The 25,187-nt window shown below is 40.9% G+C and overlaps 1 protein-coding gene across 1 annotated transcript in view; it reads right to left on the bottom strand.

The window, feature by feature from the left end:
- LOC308638968 (uncharacterized protein) overlaps positions 1-25,187 on the bottom strand; it is a 164,059-nt gene that overhangs the window by 67,267 nt on the left and 71,605 nt on the right. The window contains exons 9-11 of the mRNA XM_081276896.1: positions 23,074-23,200; positions 22,842-22,902; positions 11,596-11,647 (exon numbers count right to left, since the gene is read on the bottom strand). Coding sequence (XP_081133022.1) covers positions 11,596-11,647; positions 22,842-22,902; positions 23,074-23,200 — 240 coding nt within the window. The remainder of the gene's footprint in view (positions 1-11,595; positions 11,648-22,841; positions 22,903-23,073; positions 23,201-25,187) is intronic.

The following is a 25,187-nucleotide window of genomic DNA, read 5'->3' as shown; positions in this document are numbered from 1 at the left end:
ATGGTACATTTTATGCTACATTAATTCACCAACTGAGTGTCTTTTCATGTTCTACATAAATAAAAAAAATAAACACAAATTCTCTAAGTAAGTAAATACAAAAATTATTACCTATAGATTCCAGGTTTCTGAGGACTTCCAGCATCACATCTCTGTAAAGGTTCTTCTGTGAAGCATCCAGCAAATCCCACTCCTCCTGCATGAAGTTCACAGCCACATCCTCGAAGGTCACTGAGATCTAAAATATCCCACAAATGTGTAGTGGAGGACAGGAGAGATTTGACAGCATGAGAAATCTATCCTCAACATGCATGATGATCACATGATTCCCTGGCCTCTCGATTAATTCCACGATTTGGTCATTGAAATCTTCAGTGCATTTAATTCTTCACAGCCACTCCAACACTAGGTTTGGGCCCCACAGAAGGTAAATAGTAGAGTGTTGTACACCCTTCCTTTAGTGAGTTCGCAGGAAGTAAGAGGGGCTCCCGGGTCATCTTTATTTGTTGATTGCATCTCTATCACCTTCTTACCAACATCGTGTGCAGTAGAGAGCTAATATTAGCACCCTCCTTCTTACTTACCCTTAGAAAAGAACTGTGACTGAGTAGGAAATTGCTGGGATCACAAAACTCAGCATTTGAGAGATCCTGCCAACCACCATGACTCACTGGGACTACACAGTTAATATAGACAACATGGTATTTACTGATCTCCTGTTTCCTTCTGAAAGTGAATTGTTCCATTCTAAAAGAAGTGCCTAGGGGCTGGGGATGTGGCTCAAGCTGTAGCACGATCCCCTGGCATGTGTGCGGCCCGGGTTCAATCCTCAGCACCACATACCAACAAAGATGTAGTGTCCGCCGAGAACTAAAATAAATAAATAAATAAATAAATAAATAAATTCTCTCTCTCTCTCTCCTCTCTCTTTAAAAAATAAAAAAAAGAAGAAGAGGAAGTGGCTAGAATCAGCCCTAACCCACACCCTCAGAGTATGGAGTCAATTAAGAGTTTCCCTCATAGACAGCAGTTAGACGATCTTCCACACAGGTTGTCACAATGTGTTCACTGGGGACTGAGCTCAACTTGGGTGATTACGCTGAGGACAACTAGAAGTTTGCAGGTGCTTTACTCCAGAACAAATTTACTCAATTAGTGATCAAGCACAATGATTAATAAATGCAACTATATAATAATTTCTGGTGGTTAATGTCAAAGCAGAATGGGGTGTGTTGAAAGATGGCATGTGCCTCAGAAAGAACTCGATGACCCCAAGATGTCACCTTGTCCAAACAACAGCCGTACCAAATTATATAGATTTGAAAAATAGGTTTCTTAACAGACAGCAGAAAATCCTTTCCCAAACCTCATGGCAACCATGAATGTCCAATGATTCTCAAACTCTTCTGAACAGCAGATGTCTCACTCAGATCATGTACAGTCATGAGACACACACCACCATTCTGCTCAAGGACACTTTGATCAAGATAGGCCACATGTACAATGTTGGTCTGGCATGAAAGAGATTCCTCATTCTTGTAGCACAGCTGGTGCAAGGAAACCTCAGGCACAAGCACTTCCAGGATGTGTTAAAGCAGCAGGTTTGCAGCCAGAATCCTGAACTATCCCATGCTGACTGCTTGTGAAACAGGCCACTCCATGTGGGTCTCTAAGCAGGCTATGATTTCTGAACAGTGTGGAAGAGCCAAAAGGACCACCTACCAGAACACAACCCTGCCACTCACAAAGAACCATGCTCAAGGACTTAAGACACATGACATTTGAAGCAGGACAGTATCAACAGAGGCTAGTAGAAGCCCAAGAGAAAGCCTTTAGTGGGCTCTTCTTCAAGGCATGGAAAAATTATGAGTGACAGCAGGTGTCTTGGAGACAGATCACAATGATGGTCTAGGGAAACTGAAATGTAAGTTGCAAAGGGTACTTCATTCCAGTATTCTGCAGAAAAAGATCACTTATTATACATTTAACTGTGAATGTCTAAAACACATTTCAAAAATGTAAAAAAATATAATTAACCCACTCCCCTCAAAAAAAAAAAAAGAAAGAAAGGCAAGACATGTCAAACAGGCTTCCACCAGACACTTAAGACCTGCCACCAATTTTCTACTGTTATTTCCAGACAATAGAAGTTGAGTTAAAACTTCCTAATTCTTTCTCTTTATATTTATTTTTTTAGTTGCAGTTGAACACAATACCTGTATTCTATTTATTTATGTGGTGCTGAGGACTGAACCCAGGATCTTGCACATGCTAGGCAAGTTCTCAACAACTGAGTCAGAACCCCAGCCCCCCTTCTAATTTTGTATATGGCATATTTTTACCATATTATCAAAATTAAATACATTAAATAAAAGTATTAATTAGGAAAGAAAACTATGAAAGACTCTCATGATCATGAATGTAAAATTCCTCATCAAACAATACTTTATTGAATCCAAATATAAATAAAAAAATATATAACCACAGCCAAGAGGAAAGTATTACAGCTCTGTGAGACTGATGCCACATTTGAAACTCAGTTAAAATTTTCCAGGGACCAGCATACTGCTGTGGGAAGTCAAGCCCAGTGGCCCAGATCCACTCACATCAGCCTCTGCAGGGCCCAGGAACACAGCACACATGCAAGGCTCATTCAGAATTCAAAAACCAATTAACATTATCCATCACAACAAAAAGCTAAATAATAAATATTGATTATATCAATAGTTAAAAAAATCAAGAATAATGAAAAAACACTCAAGCTCAAAAAAACACAATGTCTTCATAGAGAGACAGCATGATCCTCTATGCTACTGGAATCCACTGAAGAATCATGAAAAGCAATGTGACATCAGTGTTGTCATGTTAATAAACAGGACAATTATTGTACTATTGACAGAAGGAAGCTGGGCATGGAGGCCATGCCTGTGGTCCTTGACAATCAGGGGGCCAAGTCAGGATGATCCCAGGTTTGAGTCCAGCCTCGGCAATTTAGCAAGACTCTGTTTCTAAACAAAAAATTAAAAGTTTTGGGAATGTAACTCAATGGTAGAGCAGCCTGGAGTCCAACACCCAGCACCAAAATGAAAAGAAAAACAAACACACACCACTTATACAGAACCAATAAAAGAGAAATACTCATATATAAATCTAACAAAAATCTGTATGACAAAAACTGCTAACTTCTAATAAAAATAGCAGAGACATGGAAAATATTTGGAGATACTTTTATGTTCACAGATGGGAAGCCTCAGTTACCATCAATTCTTACCAATTTTATTTATGGATTCAATATAATCCCAATAATAATATTTTAAGTTATGTTTTCAGTAACAAAAGATCCAGAACAACCAACACAGTAATGTACACTCAGTTCACAGGATGAACACTACCTGAGGTTAACAGCTACTAGAAATCTACAATCATCAAGACACAGTGGTATTTGGCACAGGATAAAAATATTCCACCATATTTGACAAAGGAGCAAAGGAAAATCAATGGAAAATATACTCTCCTGGACAATGTTGCCAAAGCACTGGACATGAATTAACATGTAGAGAAAGAAAACATTCTCATTTCACAAATGTCACAGAGCTCTCAGTGGAGCCTCAGTCTCAAAGTAGTACACACAGCTGGGGCTGCAGCTCTAGCAAAGCACCTGCCTGGCACATAGGAGGCCCAGGGTCCACTTGTTGGCACCAAAAAATTGCCTATACATTGTAATACATAATGCAAAACTCCAAACTTCACTAAAATAACAAAGAAGTACTTACAGAGAAATCTGGGCTGGCATAACAGCTTCATATGCAACATCAAACACATGATCTGTGAGTGAAAAACTTGTAAATAGAACTTGATCAAAACGAAGTTTGCGTTTTTCAAAAGATGCCCTTGAGAGAATGAGAAGACATGCTGGAGAACTGGACAAAATGTCACAACACATAGTGACACTGGGTTGGTATACAACATACATGAAGAATACTCAGTAAAAAAATAAGCAACCAACTTGGAAGTGGGAAAAAGATTTGGAAAGACACTCATTCAATAAATAGGCACAGTTAACACATGTGTGAGAAGATGTTCACGTGCATATGATTAGGAAACTTCAAAATGAACAATGAGGTGCCACCAGATACTCAACTGGAGGGGTGAAATGCCACACACTAAAAGCTCCAAAAGACAGTGAAAACATGAATCAGCAAGAACCCTTCCCTTGCTCATGTGAATGGAGAGAAGAACACTCTCTCTGGAAGATAGTCACGCTCTTACAAAACAAACATGGTGCACTCTACAATTAATTCACCACACTCCCAGGTGTCTCTGCAAATGAGGTGAAAATCATGTGCACAGAAAACTTCTGAGCAGTGACTACAGCAGCCATATCCAGAACTGATCAAATCTAGAAGCAAGGAAGATGCAACTTTCAATGCTGAATGGACAAGTTGCAGTTTAACCAACCAAAGAACATCACCCAGAAAATGAGCTCTGCAGCCTGGAAAGATACAGCACCCTAAAAGACAGACTGGTAAGTGAGAGAATCCAGTTTTAAATGACCAAGTGAAGTAAGATCCCAAGTAAAGAACATTCTGGAAAAGACAACATTATTGATGCACTGAAACTCTTCTGTATGACATTATTATATAGAGTATGGGACGCATATAATCACACAACACAGAGAAGGAACCCCAAGATAAAGGATGGATTTCACCTGATGATAAGGTGTTGCTTCATCCACTCTCTTAATAAAATGTAGGACACTGATTCAGTAACTAACAAGCATCCAACATCAATGTAAAATGTTGAGAACAGTGTGAAGAAAGGGTGTTTGATAATATGTGTAATGGCTCATTTGAATTGTCAACAGCATTGGATTAAGAGATACCTGTGATTAAGAGGCCTCTGGATGTGTCCATGAGGGTGTGTCTACAAATGATTGGCATGTGGAACAGTGTACAAAACTAGAGAACCTCCTTAGGTATAGGCAGCACCATCCAATAGGACGGTGTCTTAGGTGGAACAAAAGTTGGAAGAAGAAGGAAGCAGCAGCAGAGAAAGGCCTTTCCTCTCCAATGGCTGCTGCAATGGCCTGAGGATATCAGGCTCTGCCTTCTTCACTCTCCCAAAGTGGACTCTGCCTGTGATTCTCCAGGGAGTTTCCAGAACCTTTGGTCTGGACTAGGGCAGCACCATTGATCCCTCTTGTTCTGACCCTTCAGCCTCTTGGACTCTGCAGCTACTACTTCTCAAGCTCTCCACCCTGCAGATGGCCACTGTGGACATCCAGCTTTGGGTCAGGTAGGCCAATCTAATGAGTCCCCTTTTATAATCACACTTTGTGTTGATGCTGTTCCTCTAGAGAACACTGACTAACAAACTATGTAAGCCTAAAATTGCTCTGAAAAACCAAATTGACTTAACAAGGATGTGGAATGAATAAGGAAGTGAATGAAATCCATAAACCTTAACAAATATAAACATAAGAAACAATATTACATAATGAATACCTTTCACAAATAATGCAAAAAAATAAAACAAAGAAGAAGAGTCATAGTAACAAATTTCAACACTCTGGAGAAAAGCAAGGAAACTGATTTTCAATACTATTTCCATTTGGAAAGAAATTGGATGATAAGTCTTCAAAGTCATTCCAACTGCTGGTGTGGCCGAGTGCACCTGTAATTTTAGCCACTAGGGAGGTCAAGGCAGGGAAACGGCAAGTCGGAGGCGCTCTCAGCGATTCCAGAAGACATCCAGAAATTTTGTGATTTTTGGCCTTCATCAACTATAAATGGGGGGACTGGGATTGTAGCTGAGTGGCAGAGCACTTCTACCATGTATGAGGTACTGGATATGATGCTTAGCACCACAGAAAAATTAACTAAATAAGGTATTCTGCCCATCTGCAACTGTAGAAAATAAAAATAAAAAGGTACACAATAAATAGAAAGGACTGAAGATGTGCTCAGTGGTCAAGTGCCTGTAGGTTTATTCCCCAGTAAAACACCTGCCCACCTCCAAAATGCTGTTCACACATTGAAATTCATTTTTTCAGGACAACATAAGCATGAGCAAGTCCCTGGCTTCAATCCCAGCACTCAATACATCAGCAAATAAGTAAACCCCAGTCTACAATACTAATTTTCTTGGGGTGGAGAGTAGCTCAGTAGTAAGAACTTAATAGCCCTCGGTTCAATCCCCAACAGTCCATGTACACACAGATACTAAAAAAGAAAAAAAATAACACCTAAAAATATGTGTAATGAGTGATAAAAAAATATAATACAAAAGATACACAATGAGAGGAAACAAAATCAATGAAAAAACAACACACTTTCTTACAAAGGAGACTGAACATTCCCATGATCTACACTCTGAACAAACAAAGAGCATTTCAGTAAATTATGTGAAATTCAGGGCATGGATTATTGTGTTTTTTTGGGGTGGACTTAGGAAGAACTATATCAAAAATGAAAATAGTACACTGTATCTAAGACCAGTGAAAATACTGTACAGGACAGAGAGAGTAGAGAGACCATTTATGTTACTCCCAATTTTCATAAACTAAAAGGCAGCTCCCATATGGGTGGCCCTAGAAGGAGGTAATTAGGAGGGAATAGGAATCAGGTGACATGGTGGGAATGCTTGTGAGAGGATTAGCACCCTTACTTAGACATATACACCTCTCCTTTTCAGAAAACAGGTGTCATTTATTATTTCACTGATAAGTTATTCAGTGATTAAATGACTACAGTTGGGTATTTTAGGTATTGCCAAAATTGCCCTTAAAACTTCCAATGAAGATGGGTGTGATGGTGCACATCTGTAACCCCAGTGGTTCAGGGGTCAGAGGCCCAAGGCTATGTAGTAAGACCCTGACTCAAAAGGAAGAATCTAAAATGGGTCAGGGATGTGGCTAAGCACCTCTGGGTTCCATTCCTGATACCAAAAACCACACATGTAACATGAACCTGCCAAGTCCAGACAACAACAGCAACAAGGAACTGTCATTCCTGTCAAATTCATCAGCTTGTCAACAACTGTAACTAATTTACATAAAATCAAATTCATAAGTTTATCCACCACAATTTTTGTAGAAATGGGTTCATTTCCTGCAGCAATAATGGTAGACAAAGTTTCTGTGTATCTTAAGTGGCATTCTGGAATCTAGGAAATGGATTTCAATTGGAAATCATTGAAAGGACAAGATCAAATCTCACCAATTTTGTATGCATACTCAGGGGAAACAAAAGGTAAATTATATGTTATTTTTTGGTTGTTTTTCTGTTTTTTCTTTCTTTCTTTTTTTTTTTTTTTTTCGGTATATGGTCAGAGATTTGACCCAGAGGAACTTTACTGATGAGTCACATCCCCAGACATAAGGCCTGGCTAAGTCGCTAAGGCTGTCCTCAAGTTTCCAATCTTCCTGCCTCAGCCTCTGGAAAAGCAAGGATCACAGGTGTGCACCACTGCACCTGGCTTTAGTTGTTTTAACAATGGAAATGTTATTAGACTTTTTAAAATCCACTTCTGTCTTGCCTATTTAATAATAGTCCTTCGATTTGGCTCTGAAAAAATAAACCTGGGCCTCAAAAAAGTGAGCAGATCATTTCAAAGTGATATACAGAGAGCTTTGGTGCTGAGGGAGCACACATGTATCAGGCTCAAAGGGGCAGGGAAGGTCCCTGACAACTGGGACATGACCCCTCCTGGTCTTGCTCCCTGAAAGCCTCTAGGATCACCCTCCCAGGGACCTGGACCATGACTCCAGTCTAGGAGGCTTTTCAGGTTTGCACAGCTCTGCACTGGGGTGGGTGTTGCTTATGCTCTGGGAGAGGTTTCGCTCCATCACACTGTGAAACTACAAGGGCAGGAATCACTGGTGACCTGGACCCTCAGCACCAGCATCCACAGGCTGACTGGCCACCTCTCTCCAAGGAATGGGAACAGCTTGGGAAAAACAAGGTCCCAAGGAAGTAGCTGTCTAGATGAGGCCTGTTCCAGGAGATTCCTCAGCCCAGAGCCCCCAGCGGCTTCCGTGAGAGGCTGCACCCCACACCTCAGGCTGTCCTCTAGGAGGAGCTGACCCAGGGCCTGAAATTCTGTTCATCCTGCAAGGCACAGGGCAGCTGTGGGCTCCTTGTGGCAGCTCCAGGAGAAGACAGTGGCTGAGGATATGGGACCCTGTGAGGCATCCAAAGGGAACCTCTGCCCAAGAAATCTGACATGGTGTCTACACCTAAGGAAGATAAAAGGAGAAGCACAAGGTTTTTACAGCTGTGAACTCAAGTTCTCTATACAGTTGCATCTACATGAAAGAACCTTCAGAGTACTTGACCTGGCTAACCAGACCACTATGAGGTTGGAAAGGAAGGGCTCTGTATGGAGAGCAAAAGTTATCTTGGGCTATCTTAAGTCCTTTCATAGCCAATTATCTTAATTTCTGTATCAGACCACAATTCTCAAAACTATTAAATTTCTCAGAATATATCCCTACCCTTACCAGACATCTAGTCCCCACCATCTATCAAAGTAAGAATGTAATAACTACAGACAGAAGAAATTTCTTTTTTCCTCCTTCGTTTCTTTCTTTTTCTGTAGCCCATGAATCTGATGATCCTACCAATGCAATTGGTTAATGTACTGATACACAGTTTCTTTTATAAAAGTTCATGTAGGACAGGCGCAGTGCCACACAAGTATAATCCCAGTAGCTTGAAAGGATAAGGTAGGAGGATTGCTAAATTCAAAGTCAGCCTCAGCAATTTAGTGAGGCCAGAAGAAAATTGATGAGATCATGTCTCAAAATACAATCTAAAAAGGACTGATCATGGCTCAGTGATAAAGTGCCCCCAGGTTCAATCCTTGTCATTCAGGGTGGGACACATACATCATTTAGGGTCTCTTGAATCCATGTTCCTGAGTATGGTCATTAGTATTTGGATCAAAATGAACTACTTTTCATTGCTGGGATTGCCAATGCCTTTAATGTCAACAGCTTGAGAAACTGAAGCAGGAGGGTCAGGACTTACAAGCCAGGATGGGAAACATAGCCAGACCCCATCTGAAAATTAAATTTAAAGAGTTGGGGATGAAGAACAGAAGAATTAATCAAACACTATTATCCTGTGTGCATATATGACTACAGGAATGCTGTGAATGCACATCAAGTACAACCAGAAAAAGGAGCAGTTACACTCTATTTATGTGTACTGTGTCAAAATGCATTATAATGCCATATATAACTAATAAAAACAAATTTAAGTAAATAAATAACATACGTCAAAGTAGGGAGGGGGGCCGGGTACATAGCCCAAGATTCAATATTCCTAGGTTCTATGTATAAATGCATTTTTCCTTTTAAAGTACTTATTTTGACCAAACACAGGGAACTGTTAAGTGATTATTCTTTCCCCTCAAGTATAATATTCATAAATAGAAAACAAATGCTTTCAAAAATGTTCTTCTTACCAGGGACAGTGGCGCGGGCCTTGTTAGAATGGCCTTAGTTCTGAGCCTCAGCAACTCCATTTTAAAAGACCTGCAGTTTCACCAGGCACTTCCACAGACCCCTCCAGTAAGGCCTCAAACAAGTTCTTTCCCCTCACCCTGATAAAGTGAGTGAAGCCTCTGGCAGGCTGTCCTTGCCTGATAAGAGGGAAAGGAAGAAGATCAGGATGGAGACCACCAGACTAGAGTTTCTGACCCAGGGTAAATGATGTCACTGAGAAATAGGGTGGTAGCTGATAAGGATTCAAGGGGGATCAAAAGACCCCAAATTTAGTATGAATGATAGAGCTGATGAACAGGAATTCTGCCAGCAGAAACAAGGATGCACTTAAGCTGGAGAACCTGATGAGGATCTGACATCCCATCACTTGGAATCTTTCCTGAGTCTCACTACTCTCAAACTCTACTGCCTCCTCTGCACCTTGGTGAGAGCTGCAACTCCTCCCTAGACCCCCTCCTCAACTGGTCTCTGTTCCACACCAGGAAAAGCCTGTCTTGGTTACAGACCTGCTCACCAAGGTCTGAGTGAGTGTGCACCTGCTGGACTCAAAGCCTAAGACATAAAACCTTTGAACTTAGCATGCAGAGGGAATGTCTCCATTAGTTTCTCATGATTAAGTGTATTTCCCAGTGCTTAGAATGAATCTAGAATTGTTTGCTGTGAATTAATTAACCTAGAATTGTTTGCTGTGAATTGCTTATGTGTATGGCAATGCCTAGCATTAAGCATTGTTGTTTTCTTGATTAAAAACCTATACAATTAAACTGTATTGAGTAATTTGTGCGAATACAGCATTGAAAGAAGCAGAAGTGTGTGGACATTCTTTATTTCTCCCCTTGACTGCATAAGTCACAGTTTTGCCCCCTCCAGACAGCCCTGTAATCCCAGGAACTTTGGAGGCTGAAGCAGAAGTGAAGCCAGATTTACAGAGAGGTAGTTAGGTAAATTGAGTCTAAAATTGTGTAACATAAATAAAACAGAGGCCATTTTAGAGAATGGAGTCCTGGCAACCAAAGCAGCAATTGAAATGTTAATGTCCCCAAGGCAGGAATCCATTGTAAGGAACTCTTAATCATCATCCAAAAGCCACCCCAGGCCCTTCCTGCCCAGATTACTCCTCCAGCCCACCAATCTGCCACCTTTTGGACCTTCCCACCTGCATTCTATCACTGCAACATAATGGGAAACAAAGTGTGGAAAGCAGAAAGAAGACTCTAGCTATAGAAGATGGAAGACCTCCGCCTTACAGGGATTCCACCTCTTGGGTCCCCTTCTTCCTGCGGGGAGAAGTCTTTTCTGCTGCCCATTAATAAACCTTCCACTTTCCACTCCACACTTGCCTCAGCGAGCTTCTCTGGTGTTCTACTTCAGCATTCGGGGAAGCAAGGACTCGTCACCGGCAAACAGCGGTAACAGAAGGATCACAGGTTGGAGACCAGCTTCCACACCCAGTGGGTGCAGATCTCAAAATTCAGTAAAAGTGGAGGCTGGGGGTGTGGCTGATAAAGCTCCCCAGGTTTGGGTCCCCAATTAAAAGAAAAGAACTAATCTCTCCAATATTTCACTAGATGAAAAGTGACAATTAGCGGACGGTGTCCATTTGGACCGAGTGGGAAGAACGAACGTCTGCCCGAGCTGGAGGGAAAGTGCCTTTCAGAAGGCAGGAGGCGCCTGCAATTTGGGGGACCTACAAAAGCCTCTGGAGGAGCTTCCCTGAGAGAAGGAGGGTGCATTTGTGGCCCTGCCTCCTGCACGTTGGGAAGAGTGTTCGGGCCACCAGTAGGGAGCAAAGGGACCTGAGCCGCCCTTCCAAACCCAGGGAACCAGAGGACAGGTCCACGCTGCAGCGGGGACTCTGCCACGCTCAGCAGCTCACCTCAAAAACCCAAAACCCAGCTCACCCCACGTGACCAAAAGACAGGGCCAGGACTCCCCAGTTCACCTGGTCCCAAGGCAGGTGGTGACGCGTGCCTTCAGCCCTGGTCGCAAACTCACCATTTTTGTCTTCTGTGGTGACCTGGCGTCCTCTCGAGGAACCTCCAGGCACCCGAGATGGGGGTGGGGGTGCGAGATGGGCGCAGTGTCACCTGAGTCCCTGGAGCAGAGAACTCTGGGTTTAAAGGATGAGAAGCAGAGTCGCTGAGGAAGAAAAGCCCGCGAGATTGGGGAAGCCCGCCCTTCCTCTCCCTCTGCGCACTGATTGGGCAGTTCCCCCAGTGTCCGGGAGGGATGGCCTCCAGGCCCGCCTCTGCATCGTGACTGACAGCCAGCGTCATCCAATCCCTGGCTGAATGAAATTGGGATATTGACACATTCTTTCCCCAGCCCTTTTCAGGCGGAGCTTCCCCGCTGTGCTGGGAACTAATCCAGGTGGGAAGCCTTGGCTTAGCCTGTGGTACAGAGGTGACACCTGGCGCTGAGCTAGGCTTCAGCCACAGAGTGCTTTCCGAGCATGGCGAGGCCCTGGGTTTAACCTCAACACAAAAACAAAGCACAGCTTCTCAGGGAGGCTGAGGCTGGAGGAGCCCAAGGTCAGGTGAGCGTCTGCAAATAGTGAGAACCTCTCTATTTATTTTTTTAAGTTGTAGATAATACAATCTTTATTTCTTTCTTTTTATGTGGTGCTAAGGAACGAACCCAGTGCCTCATGTGTGTGAGGCAGACATTGTACCACTGAGGTACAACCACAGCCCCGAGAGACCCTCTCTTAAAATACAATGAAAAGGGTGGGGATGTAGCTCAGTGATCCAGGTCAAGCCCCACTGGGTTTATTATATATATATATATATATATATATATATATATATATATATGAAAAAGCTATATATATGTATATATAAATAATGGAACCTCAGGCAAATTCGAAAAACACTGTCTCCCAATTTTTGAAACACTCTTTAAAGATATCATATATATCACACATATATATGATATCTACTAATGAAAACAATTTGAAAATTATTTTAGTAGTTCTCATTACCTCCTAGCCTATGATGTTTGAGGAGCGAGTCTGAGCTATAAAAGAAAAGATTTGGGGTTGGGGCTGTGGCTCAGTGTTCCATCCTCAGCAGAGAAAGGGGTGTGGTGGGGGGAGGCAGGCAACCCTCTAAAACAGCAATGTGCAGCGGAAATAAAACGGGTGCCTTGTGCTCAATATAGTCAACATTCTAGTATTATCAATTCTTATGTACAAACCTGACTCTGCTGATCCAACATGTCTGCTCAGCTGTTTGCCCTAAAATCAAAAAGAAAAGGTGTCGATTGAAAGCAGGAAAGGAACTTTGACCAGTGCAGCTACACCAGGAAGACAAGGAAACCCTGTCGTACCCTGGGTTTACATGGTGACAAGGGCTTTGAGACTTTCTAGAAAGGAAAATCATTCTAATCAATGTATAGTGGAAATTGTATGTAGGAGTTAGTATTTATTGTAAAAGAATAATATTGTATTATTATTGCAATAGGTGATATGCAAATAATATCATAATATGTAGAATTGTATTAGGTTAGGCTGCAGGCATCTGTAGTCTCATAACATATCTGTGAGCTCAAGCTCATTTGCCTCCTTGAAACATGTCACTCTATTGCACAGACTGACCTCATTATTTTCTCTCAGTATAAAGTCCCCCTTTGTGAACTCTTTCTATGTCAAGGTTCAGATGCACCAACATTTTCCAGAAAAAGCCACAAGCCCACCTGCATGGTGCCTATGAAGCAATGTACCCCCAGAAGCTGACCCAGGGCTCTCAGCTTCCTGGGTTTCAACTGATAGTTAAACCAGAAAGAAATAATAACCCTGCTCAGCTCTGCCAGAAAACTCGCGTATAAAATATAAAAATTTGCTACTTGGGGCCAATACAGCCTGTCATATTAACCTCAATCATGGAAAAAAAAAAAAGGTTTAGGGATGTAGCTCAGTGGTTAAGCACCCCAGGTTGGATCCCTAGTACCAATAGTAATGATAGTAATTAAAGGAATTATTTTGTTGATACAACTGCAGAATTGAAAGCTTGACACCTAAGAACATGGAGCCTCTGTGAGGACATGGGCAACAAAGTCAATAGAGTCAAGGGTGTGGCTGGGTCTGAAGAAGGTGACCCAGCCCAGAGGATGCTGAAGAACTCAGAGGTGACAAGGGGGGCTGGTGACAAGGGACACCGCTAGCCCAATGTGCTGGCTTTGTGTTCCACACAGCATGGGTGATGGGAAGGAAGCAGGGCTCCTACTGATGGCCAGCTGCCATCTCTTTCCTTATCCCAAGATCCACTGGGTTGGAGATGGCTTTGGCCATCAGGCAGAGGTGGATTTGGCTTCGGGTGGTGGCCTGAGGTCATCAATGTGTAGTCAGGGTCTGTGGTCTGAAGGCCCCAGGGTGGGTGTTTTGTTACAGCAGCCCAAGAAGACTAATACAGTGATGCACCAGGCGTCTGACCAGTGCAGTGATCTGAGTGTGTCTGGAGCTGCCACATTGGAACTGAGGGTCCCTTAGCTCTGAGTGGTGAGCACGTGGAGATGTGGCAAGCCAGCCATGGGCTGGGTGTGAACTATGAGCCTGCTGGACTCTGCCCACCACCTCGTGGAACCAGGGCTTGGAGTCAGAAATGAGGACACGGGTCTCCCAATGGTCTCTGCAGAGGTCAAGGATCAAGGGCGGGTCAAGCTGGACCCCTGGTCCCCAAAGCACGGAAGACCCCTCCCCCTTGGCAGGCTCAGGGGTCCTCTGGCTGGAAGAGCAGGGTCAGGAATTGCCTGTTCCACAGAGTTGCTCCTGTGGAGGGACAAGGATCACAGAGAGATGACTGAGGACAACAGCAGGACTCAGCCAGTTGTCCTCAGGAGGTGAACAGGACCAGGGGCGGTGGCCCCTGCATGGGTTGGAATAAGCTGTTCTGTCGTCTCCATAGCAGAGAGAAGGTGGCCTCCAATTAGTTCCCGCACAGACACATTCACTACAATGAGACCTGACGGCGTGACATCCAGGGAGCAGCTACTGCCTGAGGATCTACACCTCAGACAGGAAAAGCCACTCATCAGGATGGACTCCAGCCATGACTGATGGCTGTCTGCTCAGCCTCCTCTGCCCTGATGCCCTCCAGCCACAGGAACAGCCCACCAGCTCCCAGCCCTGCCCGGCTTTTGGTCGACCTGAGTCCCTTCAGCTCTCACCTTCCTCTTTCACAATTCTCCTTTTGGAAAAACCATACCACTCACATGGACTGCACAAGTAAGCAGGGTTTTCCATATTCATATCAAATAAAGGAGACTTCAAGCCAAAGGGACTGAAAAGGGAAAAAGATGGACATTACATACTGCTCAAGGAAACCATACACCAAGATGATGTAACAATCATAAATATATATGCCCCAAACAATGGTGCAGCTATGTTCAAACAAACTCTTCTCAAGTTCAAGAGTCAAACTGACCACAACACAATAATCTTGGGTGACTTTAACATACCTCTCTCACCACTGCACAGATCTTCCAAACAAAAGTTGAATAAAAAAACTATAAAACTCCATAACATAATCAATAATTTAGACTTAACTGACACATATAGAATATTTCAACCTGCATCAAACAGAAACACTTTCTTCTCAGTAGCACATGGATCCTTCTCTAAAATAGACTATATACTATGGCACAAAGCAACTCTTAGCAAATATAAAAAAGTAGAGACACTACCATATATTTCATCAGATCATAATTAAATGGAATTAGGAATCAAAAACAAAAGAAAAAGTAAAAATTTCTCCATCACCTGGAGACTAAACAATAGGTTACTGAATGAATAATGTATTGCAGAAGGAATCAAAGAGGGGATTAAAAATTTCTTAGGCATAAATAAGAACATACAAACAACTGATGGAAATCTGAGACACTATGAAAGCAGTACTAAGAGGAAAATTCATTGCATGGAGTTCATTCCTTCAAAGAAAAAAAAAATTAACAAATAAATGAACTCACACTACCTCTGAAAGCCCTGAAAAAGAGGAACAAAGCAGCATCAAAAGCAGAATGCAAAAAATAATTAAAATTAGAGCTGAAATCAAAAAAATTGAAACAAATGAAACAGTAGATAATATGGACAAAAAAGTTGGTTCTTTAAAAAAAAATAAAATTGACAGACCCTTACCCATGCTAACAAAGAGAATGAGAGAGATCTCAAATTACCCATATACTTGATGAAAATGATAATATTACAACAGATATGACAGAAATACAGAGGATAATAGAAGACATTGAAGTTATCCACAAATTTCTTAAGTCATACGATCTGCCCAGATTGAATCGGGAAGACATACACAATTCAAACAGACCAATATCAAGTGATGAAATAGAAAACACAGCTTACCAACATTGTACACCATGATTAAGTGGGATTCATCCTAGAGATGCAAGGTTGGTTCAACTTACTCAAATCACTAAATGTGATTTATCATATCAATAGACCCAAAGATAAGAATCATATGATCATCTCAATAGATGCAGAAAAAGCATTTGACAAAATACAGCACCCCTTTATGTTCAAGACACTAGAACAACTAGGGATATCAGTAACATATCTCAACATCGTAACGGCTTTCTATGCTAAGCCTCAGGACAACATCATTCTAAACAGAGAAAAATTGATGGTATTTTCTCTAAAAACTGGAACAAGACAGGGCTGCCCTCTTTCACCACTTCTATTCAACATCGTTATTGAAATGCTGGCCAGAGCAATTAGACAAAAGAAAGGAGTCAAAGGGATATTTATAGGAAAAGAAGAACTTAAATTGGCACTATTTGCTGATGATATGATTCTATATGTACAAGAACCAAAAAACTCCACCAGAAAACTTCTAGAACTAATAAATGAATTAAGGAAAGTAGCAGGATATAAAATCAACACCCATAAATCAAACGTATTTCCGAATATCAGTGACAAAGACTCTGAGAAGGAAATGAGGAAGACTACCCAATTCACAATATCCTTAAAAAAAAAAAAAACTTGCGAATCTACTTAATGAAAGAAGTAAAATATCTATACAATAAAAACTACAGAACCATAAAGAGAGAAATCAAAGAAGACCTCAGAAAATGAAAACATCTGACTTGCTTTTGGATAGGCAGAAATAACATGATGAAAATGATCATACTACCAAAAGCATTATACAGATATCATGCAATTCCCATCAAAATCCCCAAGGCATTCCTCATACAAATAGAAAAAGCAATCATGAAATTCATCTGGAAAAATAAGACATGCAGAATAGCTAAAACAATCCTTAGACTGAAGTAGGTGGCATCTCTATACCAGATCTTACACTATACTACAGAGAAATAGTAACAAAAACAGCATGGTGTTGGCACCAAAACAGACTGGGAGACCAATGGCACAGAATAGAGGACACAGACACTAACCCAGAAAATTACAATTATCTTATATTAGACAAAGGTGCCAAAAACATGCACTGGAGAAAAAAGCATCTTCAACAAATTGTGCTACGAAAACTGGAAATCCATAAGCAACAACATAAAATGAAATCCCTAGGTCTCACCATGCACAAACTGCAAATCAAAATGGACCAAGGATCTAGGTATTAAACCAGAGACTCTATCTAATAGAAGAAAAATAGTCTGTAATATTCATCATGTGGGATTAGGCCCCAACTTCCTATAGCCCAAGTATTAAAACCAACAATCAATAAATGGGATGGAATCAACCTTTAGAATTTCTTCTCAAAAAAAGAAACAATTTGTGAGGTGAACAGAAAGCCTACACCCTGGGAACAAGTTTTTACCCCTCACACATCAGACAGAGCACTAATCTCTATTGTATATAAAGAATTCAAAAAGCTACGCACCAAAAAAACAAATAACCCAATCAACAAATGGGCCAAGGACGTGAACAGACACTTCTCAGAAGAGAATATACAATCAGTCAACAAGTATATGAAAAAAGGCTTATCCTCTCTAGCAATTATAGAAATGCAAATCAAAACTTCTCTAACCTATCACCTCATTCTAGTCAGAATGACAGCTATTATGAAGACAGACAACAATAAGTGTTGGTGAGGATACCAGGAAAAGGTACCCTCTTTCCTTGCTGGTGGGACTTCCAAATTGCTGCAGCCAATTTGGAAAGCAGTGTGGAGATTCTTTGGAAATCTGGGAATGAAACCACCATTTGACCCAGCAATCCCTCTCCTCAGACTATACCCAAAGAACTTAAAAACACCATACTACAGGGACACAGCCACATCAATGTTTATAGCAGCACAATTCACAAGAGCTAAACTGTGGAGTCAACCTAGATGCCCTTCAGTGCATGAATGGCATATATTCAAAATGGCATATATTCAAAATGGAACTTTAATCAGCAATAAAAAAGAAAATAAAATCATGGCATCTGCAGGTAAATAGATGGCATTGGAGAAGATAATGCTAAGAAGTTAGCCAATCCCCAAAAAACAAATGCCAAATGTTTTCTCTGATATAAGGAGGCGGACTCATAGGGGGTACATAGGGGAGAGCATGGAAGGATTAGATGAATTCTAGATAAAGCAGAGGACTGGGAGGGAAAAGGAGGGGACAGAGGATTAGCAAGGATGATGGAATTTGAAGGACATCATTATACAAAGCACATGTATAAAGACATGAATTGGGTGTCAAAATTCTTTATATTCAGATATGAGTAATTGTGGTGTATATGTGTAATAAGAATTGTAATGCATTGGGCTGCAATTTTTTTATCCAAAATAAATAAATAAATAGAAAAATAGCAGACGGGTTTTCCCAGATGCAAATCCTTTTTTAAAAAATGTTTTAAAATATTTATTTATTTATTTTTAAGTTTTCGGTGGACACAACATCTTTGTATGTGGTGCTGAGGATCGAACCCGGGCCGCACGCATGCCAGGCGAGCACGCTACCGCTTGAGCCACATCCCCAGCCCTGATGTAAATCCTTTTATGTCTTTGAATAAAACTGCCAAAATTAAGTACTGCCCAACATGGCTTGGCCACAGGATTTTCTACAGTATTTTTTTTTTCATACAACTGAACAAAACTAAAATATCTTAACCCTTTGTATTTCTTACTTGCATAGGGTTTATTCATTTTGGCATGAATCTTTCCAAAATAATCTTTCTAGTACTCAGAAGAAACTGCAAAAATTAAAAGATTTCCCACATTTTTTACATTCATAGGGCTTCTCTCCATCAGAGTTTTCATAAAAGAAAAGTAGGTCTAGAATATGAAGGTGATAGAGTATAGCAAATAATCCCCATTCAGAGTGTATGTTTTCCAGTGAGGGAAATGGCTTTGAAGACAGAGAAAATGGAATGATTTGCCATATTTTTTCACATTTAAACAGTTATTCAGCCAGATGTGGTGATGTATGCCTTTAATCCCAGAGACTTGGGAGGCTTAGGCTGAAGGATCACAAGTTTGAGGCCAGAATCAGCAAGGAAATCCCCAAGTCTCTGTCTCAAAATTAAAAATATAAAAAAGAATGAGGATGTGTCTCAGTGGTAGAGGGCCACCAGACCAAATCTGCAGTACAATCCCCAGTACAATATTAAGCAGAGTGAGCAGTGTGTTTGAAGGGGACAAGAAATATTGATCCACCACAATTGACATTTAAAGAATTTTTCTCCAGTAAACTTTCAACATGTTGATGAGAAGAACAGTAATAACAGAAGACATTGCCAATTGTTTTCATCAGTACAATTTCTTTGCAATATGAGTTTATTCATGTAAGTGAAGCTGATGGAATATAACAAAGGTTTTTTCCCATTGTTGACGTTCATAGGGCTTCTTTTCAGTATGAGTTCGATCATGTGAGCAAAGATGAGAGGACTGAGTGAAGTCTTTGCCACACTGCTTACATTGATAGGGTTTCTCTTGAGTGTGAGTCCCTTCATGTCTGTGAAAGAAAAAAGCAAGAAAAAGACTTTTCCACATTGTTGGTATCCATTAGGCTTCTCTTCTGCATGAATACTTCCATGTATGTGAGGTTCACTGGATGTGTCAAGGGGTTTTCCAAATTGTTGATATTCATAAGGCTTCTCTAAAGTATGCTTTTTTTCATGTCTGTGAAGATGATGGGACTGAACGAAGGCTTTGGCACACTACTTACTTTCATAGGGCTTCTCCCCAGTATGAGTTTTTTCATGTGAGTGAAGGTGACTGGACCGAGTGAAGGCTTTGCCACATTGTTGACATTGATAGGGCTTCTCTCCAGTATGCGTCCGTTCATGTCTGTGAAGGTTAGAAAAAGTAGTGAAGACTTTTCCACATTGTTTGCATTCCTTAGGATTCTGTCCAGTATGGATTTGTTCATGTCTCTGAAGGTAAGACAAAGTAGGGCAGGCTTTCCCACATTGTTGACATTCATAGGGTTTCTCTCTAGTATGTGTTCTTTCATGTCTGTGAAGTATAGAGGAGTAAGTGAAGGCTTTGCCACACTGCTTACATTCATAGGGCTTCTCCCCACTATGAGTCCGCTCATGTATCTGAAGGTAGGAAGAAGTACTGAAGGCTTTCCCACAATGTTGACATTCATAGGGTTTCTCCCCAGTATGAGTTTTTTCATGTCTGTGAAGTTTAGAGGACTTAGTGAAGGCTTTGCCACACTGCTTACATTCATAGGGCTTCTCCCCACTATGAGTCCGCTCATGTATCTGAAGGTAGGAAGAACTACTGAAGGCTTTCCCACATTGTTGACATTCATACGGCTTCTCCCCAGTATGAGTTTTTTCATGTCTGTGAAGTATAGAGGAGTTAGTGAAGGCTTTGCCACACTGCTTACATTCATAGGGCTTCTCCCCAGTATGAGTTTTTTCATGTGAGTGAAGGTGAGCGGACTGAGTGAAGGATTTGCCACACTGCTTACATTCATAGGGCTTCTCTCCAGTATGTGTTCGTTCATGTATCTGAAGGTAAGAAGACGTAGTGAAGACTTTTCCACATTTTTGGCATTCATTGCGCTTCTCTCCAGCATGGATTTGTTCATGTATCTGAAGGTAAGATGAAGTAGTGTAGGCTTTTCCACATTGTTGACATTGATAGGGCTTCTCTCCAGTATGCGTTCGTTCATGTCTGTGAAGGGAAGAAGAAGTAGTGAAGACTTTTCCACATTGTTGGCATTCATTGGTCTTCTTTCCAGTATGGATTTGTTCATGTATCTGAAGGTAAGATGAAGTAGTGTAGGCTTTTCCACATTGTTGACATTGATAGGGCTTCTCTCCAGTATGCGTCCGTTCATGTCTGTGAAGGTTAGAAGAAGAAGTGAAGACTTTTCCACATTGTTTGCATTCCTTAGGATTCTGTCCAGTATGGATTTGTTCATGTCTCTGAAGGTAAGACAAAGTAGGGCAGGCTTTCCCACATTGTTGACATTCATAGGATTTCTCTCTAGTATGTGTTCTTTCATGTCTGTGAAGTATAGAGGATTCAGTGAAGGCTTTGCCACACTGCTTACATTCATAGGGCTTCTCCCCAGTATGAGTCCGCTCATGTATCTGAAGGTAGGAAGAAGTACTGAAGGCTTTCCCACATTGTTGACATTCATAGGGTTTCTCCCCAGTATGAGTTTTTTCATGTCTGTGAAATATAGAGGAGTCAGTGAAGGCTTTGCCACACTGCTTACATTCATAGGGCTTCTCCCCACTATGATTCCGCTCATGTATCTGAAGGTAGGAAGAAGTACTGAAGGCTTTTCCACATTGTTGACATTCATACGGCTTCTCCCCAGTATGAGATTTTTCATGTGAGTGAAGGTGATTGGACCGAGTGAAGGCTTTGCCACACTGCTTACATTCATAGGGCTTCTCTCCAGTATGCCTACGCTCATGTCTCTGAAGGTAATACAAAGTAGTGCAGGCTTTCCCACATTGTTGACATTCATAGGGTTTCTTTTGCGTATGAGTTTTTTTATGTTTGTGAAGCGTAGACGATTGAGCAAAAGCTTTGCCACACTGATTACATTCAAAAGGCTTCTCTCCAGTATGCGTCGGTTCATGTGTGTGAAGGGAAGAAGAAGAAGGGAAGACTTTTCCACATTGTTGGCATTCATTGGGCTTCTCTCCAGCATGGATTTGTTCACTTATCTGAAGGTAAGATGAAGTACTGTAGGCTTTTCCACATTGTTGACATTGATAGGGCTTCTCTCCAGTATGTTTCCTCTGATGTATTCTCAATAAACTTCGGTAAGCAAAGTCTTTCCCACATACGTTACATTTAAAAAGTACTTTCCCAGTGTGCGTGATCACGTGACTGTGAAGACTTGTGGGTGAAACCAAGGTTTTACCACCTTCTTTACCTTCGTGGGATTTCTCTCCAGAATGAGTTCTTTCATGTTTTCTAAATAAAATGGGGGAATGAAAGGCTTTCCCACATACCTCACATTGAAAAGCTTTACCTCCTCTATGTGTTCTTGTGTGTCTTTGAACATCTGTGTGAGAAGATGAGGTTTCATCACATTGTTGACATTCATCAGGTTGCCACCCAGTATGAGAATCTTCATGCCTTTGAATGTCATTGGAACAACTGATGACTCTTCCACATATTGTACTTTCATAGGGTACATCTCCAGTTTGTGTTAACATTTGTGTGTGAACACTTTTGAGAGAAAACAGAGATTTCCTGTATTGTTTCAATTCACATGGCTTCTCTTCACATTCTTCATGCTTGTAGCGTTCGGGTCCACAGTGAGATGTGATCTGCCTATGAAGGAATGAAGGGCATATGAAAACTTTGGCACACATAATGCACTCACATGAATTTACTCTATTAAAAATTTTCTTTGCTTAAGAATTGGTATCTCATGACCAGCACATTATTAATACTTAATTAATTCATGATGTTGTATTTATTTAAGGTCCTAGTTTAACGTTACTTCCAACATGAGGTAAAGCCTAGGATTTTCAAACTTGTTCAAATTGCCAGAAAATAAAGTGATTGAGAGGAAACAATGCTTTGCAACACAGCTTGCCTATGGTCATTATCCAAATAGTTATACTCACATAGGCAATTTCATAATACTTTTTGCATGTCAAGCACTTTGAATAGACTGAATATCTACATATCTATATCTATATATATAATTTATTTCAGTGGACAATAGACTTTATTGATTTAAATGTGGTGCTGAGAAGATATCCTAGTGCCTCAAGCCTGCAAGGCAAGCTCTCTACCACGGAGCCACAACCCCAGTCCCAATGAAGTATATATTTCTGGTAAAAAATCTTATAAGAATAAATACATTTAAAGTTGTGCAAATTTCTTGCATTGGTTTTAAAAATTATATGATATCCCCAGATTCCTTCAAGGATTCCTCTTGTGAGTACAATTACCTTAGATGGCTTCCAGAATTTTTGATCTGATTTTCAATGTTCTTCTCATCACATTTGTTTCCTAAAATGTGAAACCAAAACATTATAAATTTCTAGGAGCTAGAAATGCTTTTCCAAATTCATGGTACATTTTATGCTACATTAATTCACCAACTGAGTGTCTTTTCATGTTCTACATAAATAAAAAAAATAAACACAAATTCTCTAAGTAAGTAAATACAAAAATTATTACCTATAGATTCCAGGTTTCTGAGGACTTCCAGCATCACATCTCTGTAAAGGTTCTTCTGTGAAGCATCCAGCAAATCCCACTCCTCCTGCATGAAGTTCACAGCCACATCCTCGAAGGTCACTGAGATCTAAAATATCCCACAAGTGTGTAGTGGAGGCCAGGAGAGATTTGACAGCATGAGAAATCTATACTCAACATGCATGATGATCCCATGATTCCCTGGCCTCTCGATAAATTCCACGATTTGGTCATTGAAATCTTCAGTGCATTTAATTCTTCACAGCCACTCCAACACTAGATTTGGGCCCCACACAAGGTAAATAGTATAGTGTTGTACACCCTTCGTTTAATGAGTTCACAGGAAGTAAGAGGGGCTCCCGGGTCACCCTTATCTTATTTGTTGATTGCATCTCTATCACCTTCTTACCAACATCCTGTGCAGTAGAGAGCTAATATTACCACCCTCCTTATTACTTACCCTTAGAAAAGAAAGCTGAGAAGGAAATTGCTGGGATCACAAAACTCAGCATTTAAGAGATCCTGCCAACCACCATGACTCACTGGGACTACACAGTTAATATAGACAACATGGTATTTACTGATCTCCTGTTTCCTTCTGAAAGTGAATTGTTCCATTCTAAAAGAAGTGCCTAGGGGCTGGGGATGTGGCTCAAGCAGTAGCGTGATCCCCTGGTATGTGTGCGGCCCGGGTTCAATCCTCAGCACCACATACAAACAAAGATATAGTGTCCGCCGAGAACTAAAATAAATAAATAAATAAATAAATAAATAAATAAATAAATAAATAAATTCTCTCTCTCTCTCTCTCTGTCTCTCTCTCTCTCTCTCTCTCCTCTCTCTTAAAAAAAAAAAAAGAAGAAGTGGCTAGAATCAGCCCCAACCCACACCCTCAGAGTATGGAGTCACTAAAGAGTTTCCCTCATAGACAGCAGTTAGACGATCTTCCACACAGGTTGTCACAATACTGCTGTGGGAAGTCAAGCCCAGTGGCCCAGATCCACTCACATCAGCCTCTGCAGGGCCCAGGAACACAGCACACATGCAAGGCTCATTCAGAATTCAAAAACCAATTAACATTATCCATCACAACAAAAAGCTAAATAATAAATATTGATTATATCAATAGTTAAAAAAATCAAGAATAATGAAAAAACACTCAAGCTCAAAAAAACACAATGTCTTCACAGAGAGACAGCATGATCCTCTATGCTACTGGAATCCACTGAAGAATCATGAAAAACAATGTGACATCAGTGTTGTCATGTTAATAAACAGGACAATTATTGTACTATTGACAGAAGGAAGCTGGGCATGGAGGCCATGCCTGTGGTCCTTGACAATCAGGGGGCCAAGGCAGGATGATCCCAGGTTTGAGTCCAGCCTGGGCAATTTAGCAAGACTCTGTTTCTAAACAAAAAATTAAAAGTTTTGGGAATGTAACTCAATGGTAGAGCAGCCTGGAGTCCAACACCCAGCACCAAAATGAAAAGAAAAACAAACACACTCCACTTATACAGAACCAATAAAAGAGAAATACTCATATATAAATCTAACAAAAATCTGTATGACAAAAACTGCTAACTTCTAATAAAAATAGCAGAGACATGGAAAATATTTGGAGATACTTTTATGTTCACAGATGGGAAGCCTCAGTTACCATCAATTCTTACCAATTTTATTTATGGATTCAATATAATCCCAATAATAATATTTTAAGTTATGTTTTCACTAACAAAAGATCCAGAACAACCAACACAGTAATGAACACTCAGTTCACAGGATGAACACTACCCGAGGTTAACAGCTACTAGAAATCTACAATCATCAAGACACAGTGGTATTTGGCACAGGATAAAAATATTCCACCATATTTGACAAAGGAGCAAAGAAAAATCAATGGAAAATATACTATCCTGGACAATGTTGCCAAAGCACTGCACATGAATTAACATGTAGAGAAAGAAAACATTCTCATTTCACAAATGTCACAGAGCTCTCAGTGGAGCCTCAGTCTCAAAGTAGTACACACAGCTGGGGCTGCAGCTCTAGCAAAGCACCTGCCTGGCACATAGGAGGCCCAGGGTCCACTTGTT

The sequence above is a fragment of the Spermophilus citellus genome (assembly GCF_964194105.1).
Source record: "Spermophilus citellus genome assembly, chromosome: X".
Taxonomy (NCBI): Eukaryota; Metazoa; Chordata; class Mammalia; order Rodentia; family Sciuridae; genus Spermophilus; species Spermophilus citellus.
Note: the sequence above shows the minus strand (reverse complement) of the source record. Positions and strands in the feature narration are given on the sequence as shown.